Source organism: Rhinopithecus bieti, unplaced genomic scaffold (assembly GCF_001698545.2).
Source record: "Rhinopithecus bieti isolate Rb0 unplaced genomic scaffold, ASM169854v2 scaffold_1106, whole genome shotgun sequence".
Classification (NCBI taxonomy): domain Eukaryota; kingdom Metazoa; phylum Chordata; class Mammalia; order Primates; family Cercopithecidae; genus Rhinopithecus; species Rhinopithecus bieti.
Window position 1 is genome coordinate 753,919 of NW_016803367.1, and position 10,577 is coordinate 764,495.

At 42.4% G+C, this 10,577-nt stretch overlaps 2 protein-coding genes across 6 annotated transcripts in view; one reads left to right on the forward strand and one right to left on the reverse strand.

Annotated features, from left to right (window-relative positions):
• Positions 1-652: 652 nt before the first annotated feature.
• PIERCE2 (piercer of microtubule wall 2) lies at positions 653-7,277 on the reverse strand. 2 transcript variants are annotated; one of them, XM_017881428.1, is made up of 2 exons: positions 7,019-7,277; positions 653-1,133 (listed from the first exon to the last, which is right to left on the reverse strand). In XM_017881428.1, exons 1-2 carry the CDS (start codon positions 7,034-7,036, stop codon positions 786-788), a joined length of 366 nt encoding a protein of 121 aa, XP_017736917.1. In that variant the 5' UTR covers positions 7,037-7,277; the 3' UTR covers positions 653-785. The 2 variants fall into 2 exon arrangements, with proteins under 2 accessions (XP_017736917.1, XP_017736910.1); XM_017881421.1 differs by lacking the exon at positions 7,019-7,277 and adding an exon at positions 5,342-5,547.
• Positions 7,278-7,300: 23 nt separating this feature from the next.
• The window catches only part of CCPG1 (cell cycle progression 1), a 50,980-nt gene continuing 47,703 nt past the window's right edge, over positions 7,301-10,577 (forward strand). For 3 of the 4 annotated variants that reach the window (XM_017881351.1, XM_017881373.1, XM_017881382.1), the window contains exon 1: positions 7,301-7,588. The gene's annotated coding sequence lies outside the window, so the exon portion shown is untranslated. Of the gene's footprint in view, positions 7,963-10,577 lie in introns of all 4 variants that reach the window. The other variant, XM_017881358.1, reaches the window with a different exon arrangement.

A 10,577-nucleotide genomic window follows, 5' to 3' on the forward strand; every position in this document is an offset into this window, starting at 1 on the left:
CCCAGCTAGTAGAGGCTGAGGTGGGGGATGGTTTGAGCCCAGGAGTCCAAGGTTGCAATGAACCATGACCATGCCACTGCATTCCAGCTTGGGTGACAAGGTGAAACCGTCTCCAAAAATAAAAAATAAAAGTGTGTTGGCCGGGCACAGTGGCTCACACCTGTAATCTCAGCACTTTGGGAGGCCAAGGTGGGCAGATCACCAGGTCAGGAGATTGAGACCATCCTAGCTAACAGGGTGAAACCCCATCTCTACTAAAAATACAAAAAATTAGGTGGGCATGGTGGCGAGTGCCTGTAATCCTAGCTACTCGGGAGGCTGAGGCAGGAAAATCACTTAAACCTGGGAGGCGGAGGCTGCAGTGAGCCGAGATCGCGCCACTGCACTCCACCCTGGGCAATATAGTGAGACTCCATCTCAAAAAAAACAAAAGACAAAAAACAAAAGTGTGAAATTGTTGGTCAGAATCTTCCTTAAATCATTTTTTTTTTCTTACAGCTCCTGTGTTCCTCTGTCTTGATAAGTAGACTCAATAGATAAGTAAATAAAATATGAAAGGCTTTTGAAGCTTTTGGATTACATGGACTAACACTTTCTACCTTTTATTTTGCTATTTTCAACATATTTTCATTTAAAAGTCATTGTCATTCAGTTATCAGTTGAAATACTTTAACTTATTTTAAAATTGATTTAAAACTTTTATCTTAATTAGGTATTCTACCCTTAGATTTAACACTCATTTTTCCCGAGTATATTTTCTTTTCAATATACAAAGGAATATATTTTCATAGAGTGTGTTGAATATTAGGAAAATCAAGAGTTCTGGTTCTGTCAGGTGCAGTATTTAGAGTGTTATTTTGATAAAATCCAGTTGCTCTGATATGGCTTGAAAATACTTGCTCCTTTGGAGTATAATTGCAGGGAAAAAACTGTGGCATAGGTAGAAATTCACCATAATGACTTGAATTGGTTTTATACATAATCATCTGAGGTTTTGATAGTGAGGTGGCTGTCTGAAGTGTCTTTGGATCCAACATACACGAAAACACAGGATTGCCAGGGTTCACACAAGGAGGTAGTTGTTCAGATTTCATTTCTGTGTCTGAATTTGAAGGTGAAGTACATTTCTTGTCCTAAAAGATAAACACATAAAATCATTCTCCACTTTAAAGTTCTGAAAAAAATAAAATTAAATTCAGTCCCACCCACTTCTCTTTTTTAGAAATTCTGTTCTCTGGAGGGGATTGAATGTCAGGCCTCTGAGCCCAAGCTAAGCCATCATATCCCCTGTGACCTGCACATATACATCCACATGGCCTGAAGCAAGTGAAGAATCACAAAAGAAGTGAAAATGGCCGGTTCCTGCCTTAACTGATGACATTACCTTGTGAAATTCACTCTCCTGGCTCAGAACCTCCCCCACTGAGCACCTTGTGACCCCCACCCCTGCCCGCCAGAGAATAACCCCTTTGACTATAATTTTCCATTACCAACCCTAATCCTATAAAACGGCCCCACCCCTATCTTCCATCGCGGACTCAGCCTGCCTGCACCCAGGTGATTAAAAGCTTTATCGCGGCTGGGCGCGGTGGCTCAAGCCTGTAATCTCAGCACTTTGGGAGGCCGAGACGGGCAGATCACGAGGTCAGGAGATCAAGACCATCCTGGCTAACACGGTGAAACCCCGTCTCTACGAAAAACACAAAAAACTAGCCAGGCGAGGTGGCGGGCGCCTGTAGTCCCAGCTACTCGGGAGGCTGAGGCAGGAGAATGGCCTGGAATGTAAACCTGGGAGGCGGAGCTTGCNCCTTGTGAAATTCACTCTCCTGGCTCAGAACCTCCCCACTGAGCACCTTGTGACCCCACCCCTGCCCGCCAGAGAATAACCCCTTTGACTATAATTTTCCATTACCAACCCTAATCCTATAAAACGGCCCCACCCCTATCTTCCATCGCGGACTCAGCCTGCCTGCACCCAGGTGATTAAAAGCTTTATCGCGGCTGGGCGCGGTGGCTCAAGCCTGTAATCTCAGCACTTTGGGAGGCCGAGACGGGCAGATCACGAGGTCAGGAGATCAAGACCATCCTGGCTAACACGGTGAAACCCCGTCTCTACGAAAACACAAAAAACTAGCCAGGCGAGGTGGCGGGCGCCTGTAGTCCCAGCTACTCGGGAGGCTGAGGCAGGAGAATGGCCTGGAATGTAAACCTGGGAGGCGGAGCTTGCAGTGAGCTGAGATCCAGCCACTGCACTCCAGCCTGTTTGGTGGTCACTTCTCTTGACATTGAAGACTACCCTTAAAATCACATACACCTGTACACAGAGCAAACTTGTCAAAAATATGCATAAGGTAGCTTTTTAAACATTCTGTACTACAACTATGAGAATTTATTGAAAAGTCTGTAAATCATAGGGAAAATCTGAAAAGTCATAGAAGAGGAAGTACAGCTTTATTTTAGAGTGAAAAAGGAACAAGATAAACATCCAGGGTTAGCCTGGGTATGTGGGCAGCCATTAAGCAACTAATTACACAGCTAACTGAATAATTACAATTGTGGTAACTGCTATGAAGAAAAAAAAATACAACATATTAATGAAGACACAATGGGGGTTCTAATCTAGTGCTGGGGGTTAGGGAAAGCCATGCCACTGAAGTACCATTCAATCTAAGATTGACTATAAGGCAAGGAAGTAAAAGATAGAGGTGGGGACAAAGTATGGCAAGTCAAATAAATTAGGGTAAAAATGTCATGAGATCAGAAATAGAGAGCCAGGGGTCAGATGTCTCAGGGTTTTGTTGACTGTGTTTAAAATCTGAACCTTTATCGTAAAAGCAATGGAAAGCTATTGAAGGGTTTTAAGGAGAGGTGTGACATGATGTAATATAATTCTAGTAAAATGACTTTGGCTGTTGTGAGGGCCTGTGTGAATGTGGTGAGGAGCCGCAGTAGTCCGTGTGAGTAATGATGACACTATATAGTAGGTGGTAGCATGGAGATGGAGCAGATTTGTTTGTTTTGTTTTGTGTGTTTCTTTTTTGAGACGGAGTCTTGCTCTATCATCCAGGCTGGACTGCAATGGTGCAATCTCGGCTCACTGCAACCTCCGCCTCCCGGGTTCAAGCAATTCTCCTGCCTCAGCCTCCCAAGTAGCTGGGATTACAGGCATGTACCAACAGGCTCAGCTAATTTTGTATTTTTAGTAGAGATGGGGTTTCTCCATGTTAGTCAGGCTGGTCTTGAACTCCCAACCTCAGGTGATCCGCCCGCCTCGGCCTCCCAAAGTGCTGGAATTACAAGTGTGAGCCACCGTGCCCAGCCTAATTTTTGTATTTTTAGTAGAGATGGGGTTTCACCATGATGGCCAGGCTGGTCTTGGACTCCTGACCTCAAGTGATCCACCTGCCTCGGCTTCCCAAAATGTTGGGATTACAGGTGTGAGCCACTGCGCCTGGCCAAATGAAATCAATTTTTATCACTGTTTTATTTTATTTTATTTTATTTTACTTATTTATTTTTTTTTGAGACGGAGTCTTGCTCTGTCGCCCAGGCTGGAGTGCAGTGGCTGGATCTCAGCTCACTGCAACCTCCGCCTCCCGGGTTCACGCCATTCTCCTGCCTCAGCCTCCCAAGTAGCTGGGACCACAGGCGCCCACCACCTCGCCCGGTTAGTTTTTTGTATTTTTTTAGTAGAGACGGTGTTTCACCGTGTTAGCCAGGATGGTCTCGATTTCCTGACCTCGTGATCCACCCGTCTCTGCCTCCTAAAGTGCTGGGATTACAGGCTTGAGCCACCACGCCCGGCCTGAGAACTCTTTTTGTCATCAAATGACCCTCCTTAACTACTGGTTCTAGAATTCCGATCAGCTTTGGCTCAAAACATACTGCAGAAAATGAAATCTAGTCAAAACAGAAGACAAATTAGCTGATAAACTTCGTTGGCATAATTAGTACCGCAAAATCTGGAAAAGTTAAATCTTAAATTAAAAATTTTTTAGATTTCCAGGTTAATTCACAAATGTTTATAGATTCTGAAACAAAAGGCCCATTGCTTTATACTTTACATCATAGACAACCACTGCAGTTTTCTTATTTGGGTTTCACCTTCTTCAAACCTGATATTCTTAAAATGTAGAGTTCAAACTGACTACAATTAAGAACGAAACAAACAGCCAATACAAAGAATAATGAAAGGATGAGTTTAAATTATCTGCCACATATGTCAACAACTTTTATTAAATGATAAAAAGGTTAAAATTGTAAATGATTTTCAGAAGAAATTACATCTTAAAATTGGCCTGTGAAAGTGGCTTGAAAGGTATAAAAATCTACCAGTAGCTGGTATTAGCTTTCTTAGTAATTTAATTTTCAGTTAAAGTTAGAGAAAGCCAGACCACCTTGACTTTTCGAAGTCCTTCGGTATAGATAAATATATACTTAAAAAGATAAATGAAAACAAGTCATTAGTTAATAATGCCCATCGCAGAAGCTGTAATTATAAAATTAAGATGTTTTTGATGTCACTGTTGATGTTAAATATAGTTAATAGAAAAGCAAAAATAAAAAAGGTCTAATTTTGAGGCACTCTTTTGTCTCTGTTCAGGCCCACCATCTTCCTTGCTAATGTTTACGTTTATTATTTATTTTTTCATTTATTTACTTTTACCACAATTAGGGGACAGAGAATGAAACCTAAACTTTTCATTGCTTCTGTAAAGAGTGAACATAAATGTAAGATATCTTTCGCTCTTGTTGCCCTGGCTGCAGTTCAGTGGCGCAATCTCGTCTCACTGCAACCTCTGCCTCCCAGGTTCAAGCGATTCTCCTGCCTCAGTCTCCCAAGTAGCTAGGATTACAGGCGCGCGCCATCTCTCCTGGCTAATTTTTTGTATTTAGTAGAGACGGAGTTTCACCATGTAGGTCCGGCTGGTCTCGAACTCCTGACCTCAGGTGATCCACCCACCTTGGCCTCCCAAATTACTGGGATTGCAGGCGTGAGCCCCGCGCCCGGTCACCATATCCTTTTTTAAAACAACTCCCTTCTTTGACAAAGTACAATTTAAGTATACAATTAACAAAGTACGTTTTTCTTGTTCAAAACCATCACTAACAGTTTGCAGTAGGGTATGAGTGCATACAATCCCGATGGTCTTTACACCTTTAGAGGCTATTCGGACTTAAGGAAACGTGCATTTACATGTGTAAATGTAAAAGCTCAGTAGCTGCCTTGTAAAGTCTTTTTCGGGGTTGTGGGGTTGGGATTGGTAGGAGTAGGTGGTGCCTCAAATTATACCAGCGAATACCAACATTCCCAAACATCTATTCCTCTGCCTAAACTCACCCAGTCGCGGTCTGTCATTTTCGCTATTTTCTTTGTTAATTTTTTCGGCAAAGTCAGTTTGCATGCAGTAGATGGCAAGAAAGCCGGTGAACGCCTAGGGACGTGGCGTTTTAACCGCACCCAATTAAAGTAGCAAATAGAAGATGAATAGCTGGGTGGATCAGTATGTGTAAACCTATCCGTTTAATCCGGGGAGTTGTTTTCCCGGAGAANTTTGGCTCAAAACATACTGCAGAAAATGAAATCTAGTCAAAACAGAAGACAAATTAGCTGATAAACTTCGTTGGCATAATTAGTACCGCAAAATCTGGAAAAGTTAAATCTTAAATTAAAATTTTTTAGATTTCCAGGATAATTCACAAATGTTTATAGATTCTGAAACAAAAGGCCCATTGCTTTATACTTTACATCATAGACAACCACTGCAGTTTTCTTATTTGGGTTTCACCTTCTTCAAACCTGATATTCTTAAAATGTAGAGTTCAAACTGACTACAATTAAGAACGAAACAAACAGCCAATACAAAGAATAATGAAAGGATGAGTTTAAATTATCTGCCACATATGTCAACAACTTTTATTAAATGATAAAAGGTTAAAATTGTAAATGATTTTCAGAAGAAATTACATCTTAAAATTGGCCTGTGAAAGTGGCTTGAAAGGTATAAAATCTACCAGTAGCTGGTATTAGCTTTCTTAGTAATTTAATTTTCAGTTAAAGTTAGAGAAAGCCAGACCACCTTGACTTTCGAAGTCCTTCGGTATAGATAAATATATACTTAAAAGATAAATGAAAACAAGTCATTAGTTAATAATGCCCATCGCAGAAGCTGTAATTATAAAATTAAGATGTTTTGATGTCACTGTTGATGTTAAATATAGTTAATAGAAAAGCAAAATAAAAAAGGTCTAATTTTGAGGCACTCTTTTGTCTCTGTTCAGGCCCACCATCTTCCTTGCTAATGTTTACGTTTATTATTTATTTTTTCATTTATTTACTTTTACCACAATTAGGGGACAGAGAATGAAACCTAAACTTTTCATTGCTTCTGTAAAGAGTGAACATAAATGTAAGATATCTTTCGCTCTTGTTGCCCTGGCTGCAGTTCAGTGGCGCAATCTCGTCTCACTGCAACCTCTGCCTCCCAGGTTCAAGCGATTCTCCTGCCTCAGTCTCCCAAGTAGCTAGGATTACAGGCGCGCGCCATCTCTCCTGGCTAATTTTTTGTATTTAGTAGAGACGGAGTTTCACCATGTAGGTCCGGCTGGTCTCGAACTCCTGACCTCAGGTGATCCACCCACCTTGGCCTCCCAAATTACTGGGATTGCAGGCGTGAGCCCCGCGCCCGGTCACCATATCCTTTTTTAAAACAACTCCCTTCTTTGACAAAGTACAATTTAAGTATACAATTAACAAAGTACGTTTTCTTGTTCAAAACCATCACTAACAGTTTGCAGTAGGGTATGAGTGCATACAATCCCGATGGTCTTTACACCTTTAGAGGCTATTCGGACTTAAGGAAACGTGCATTTACATGTGTAAATGTAAAAGCTCAGTAGCTGCCTTGTAAAGTCTTTTCGGGGTTGTGGGGTTGGGATTGGTAGGAGTAGGTGGTGCCTCAAATTATACCAGCGAATACCAACATTCCCAAACATCTATTCCTCTGCCTAAACTCACCCAGTCGCGGTCTGTCATTTTCGCTATTTTCTTTGTTAATTTTTTCGGCAAAGTCAGTTTGCATGCAGTAGATGGCAAGAAAGCCGGTGAACGCCTAGGGACGTGGCGTTTTAACCGCACCCAATTAAAGTAGCAAATAGAAGATGAATAGCTGGGTGGATCAGTATGTGTAAACCTATCCGTTTAATCCGGGGAGTTGTTTTCCCGGAGAAACCACGAATCCTTTCTGGAGGTTGCAACTCGTATCCATAGCAACTGGAAGTGGTCGCCGACTCCCGGATGTTGTGGGGATCTGCGGCCGCCCGGCCCAGCTTCCTGCAGCCGCCCGGCGGCGCCCTGCGCTCCTCTTCGGGAGTGGTAGTTCTTCTCTTCACCGGTGCCTGGCAGGAGGCGCAAGCGGGACTACGCGTCACGGCATGCACTGCGGCCCCCAGCCGGTTACCGCCTGTGGGCTGCAGAAGCCTGCGAGCAGGTTGTTGTTTTTATAAGAGGCGTCATTGGCGCCCGAGCTGTGACCGCCGCCACTGCTGCAGCCAGCACAATTGGGCGGAGGTGGCGTTGCCCCTTCAGGTACTGTACCAGGCGGGCTTAGACCCCGGGAGGGGGTTTGTGCCAACTGTCTGAGTCCCTGGCCGACACCCTCGGCTCAGTAGAGGAGCAGTGGCGTGGTCCGCCTCCTAGGCTGGGGCTGCTCGGGCGGGGACTTGACGCCTGGCGTCAGCGGCCGCACGGGCGACCTCCTCGGGCGTGCGCGAGTCCACATTCACGGAGGCCCGAGCTGGCCCCTGGGGCATCCGGTCCGGTGGTCTTGCAGCCTCCAAACCCCGTGTGCTATACCGAGCTGCGCGCCAACTGTGGGAGAGCGGACTGCCTGGGGCACCCTCCTTCCTTCACTGGGCAGGCTCTGAGGTGCTGGTCGGTCTGGACTGATGAAAATCCATATGGTAAGATGTTATGTGCGTCACCCTGCCAGGTTTAATGCCAGCCTGTCTTTTGATGACGTTTGAGCCCCCGTGATGTCAGGAATAGAAAGATTAAATATTAAATAATGCCCGGATACTTCCGCTGGCACGCCACCCTGATGATGATCAAATACCTCTCCATACCCTTCTCCAGCTCACTGGCCTCCTTTAGCTTTGGTCTTCCTAACCGATTTGTCCTCATTAGCAGCTGCCTCATGCAGTGCCTTGTACGCGTTATGTTTAGCACTATTGGGAGCGCCAACTAAGGTATTTTGTTGAGTGGTGAGATGTGTACTGTTCTGCTCTACTTTTATTGAAAACACAGTGGGGCATTCTTGTAGCTAGAATAGCTAACAATAGTACTACGAATTTTAGATTTGTCTCCTCCAGTCTACAGGATAGTGCTTGAAATGTCGCTATTAACGCATCGTTTCTTTTAAGATTAGAATCTTATTGGGCCCCACACTTCTCGGGGTATTTATCACACACACCCAATGTGAATGGTTTACTATTGTTTTCTGAGCTCAGGTCATATAGGGGAAGATGGAGATGGTGAGGGTATTATTTTAATTCATAATTTTTTTTTTTTTTGAGACCGGGTTTCGCTCTTGTTGCCCAGGCTGGAGTGCAGTGGCGTGATCTAGGCTCCCAACCCGCCTCCCAGGTTCAAGCAATTCTCTTGGCGTCAGCCTCCCAAGTAGCTGGGATTACAGGCACACACCACCATGCCTGGCTAATTTTTGTATTTTTAGTAGAGGTGGGGTTTCACCATGATGGCCAGGATGGTCTCTATCTCCTGAACTCGTGATCCACTTGCCTGGGCCTCCCAAAGTGCTGGGATTACAGGCGTGACCCACCGCTCCCGGCCCTAATTTTAAAATGTTATGTAGAAGCAGGGTCTCGCTATGTTGCCCAGACTGGTCTCTGAACTCCTGGGTTCAAGCGATTTTCCTGCCTTAGCCTCCCAGGGTTGGATACAGGTATGAGAGCTCCATGTCTGGCCTGTGCATCCCATCTTTTGATCTGGTTTCTTTTCACCTTGTACAGTGAAATCAGAGGTGAAAGTGCTTAGCTTTTCTTCACTTAAGGCTGGACAATCTTAAACTTAACATTGAATCACTTTGAGTACCATGTTTTATATGTTTGATATTTTGGCTTATGTCTGTTTTTGTTTTATTTTTTGTTATGGTTATATTGGATATGGACTGGTAAGTAGTGTAATGAATCATTAGCCACATTTTGTTTTCTGTTGTAAAGGGCTACATTGTTCTTCCATATTAATATACAGTGCATTTGCTACTATCTGCCTCTTAAAAATGAAGGGGGTTTACCTTAATGCCAAGTGTCAGTTAACACTTGATGAAAAAAAATCTATTCAAGTGTTTTAGAAAAAACACTTTTAACACTTTGTTGTTTTTCAGGTTACAGTGTTCATGCTTTATTTTCTTAGGTTGCCTTCTTTGGAGCTTGCCTACTCCAAATGTCAATTTCTTTTCAATATTTTTTTATCTTATAGTTTTGTGTATTCTGTGTACTGAGATGGCTCAATATGTTATTAGGCTTTGGGTCTATTCACAGGGCTAAGAAAAATTCAAAATTGATTAATGTGTCTGATTTACTAATTCCTTCCACAGTATTGTTATATGGGTTGTATAATTATGTTCTTATTCAAGATAAAGAAAGACTTTAAAAAGTTAGGTGTATATGAACTGCTAAACATGGAAGTAGTAGTTTTTGAACATGTTAAGAACATGAACACAGCAGCAAGGCCTGTTAAGCCCAAGGTACTAAAAACAAAAAATGCAGACTCATCTAACAATGCAGAACTGCTGGAGGCTGAATTATGTTTGTGTTTCTTTGTGGTGAAGATGAGGAAGTTGCAGTATTGTCAGTGATAAAGGATTACATTTTCACACATTTCCTTCCTGACAGTTCCATAATCTTAACTAGGCTTTATAAACACTTGGTTTAAGGTCAGGTGCAATGTATTGCACCAGATGAACTTGGCCGTATTTTCTCTCAATTTGAGTTCTAAGATTAAATTCAGCCCTGTAATATGGGAAGGATTGCAATTAAGTGATGAATAAAGGGATTTTTTTCCCCAAAGGGCATTTAATGTGTGGAAAGCTCTTTAAGGGCCTATAGAATTACCTGAGGAAGTATTAGAAAATAAGAAGTGTGAGTTTTTTTTTTCTGTCATCACAGGAAGCCTGAAATCTTTTTTTTTTCTTTTAAGTACTTACCAAATCACTATTCTTTTAAAATCTTACAAAATCTTACTTTGGTTCACATTGCCAGCATGTTGAAATGTAAAAAGAGCATTGGGTTGGAAATCAGGCTTTTTAATGATGTTGAGCAAGTGATTATTTATAATTTTCTGTTCATTTTCATTTGGAATTTGTAAATAATAGCAAGCTGCCTTTATGGGGGTATTTGTGATGATGAAATCAGATATGAAAATGAAATTGCTTTGTAAGTCGTGGAGTTATCTACTCATGTGAAGTATTATTGTACTGCATAAGTGCATTTACATGAAGCACTTATATATTTGAAGTGTGATGATGGGATAAATACTTTTTTTTTTTTTTTTTTTTTTT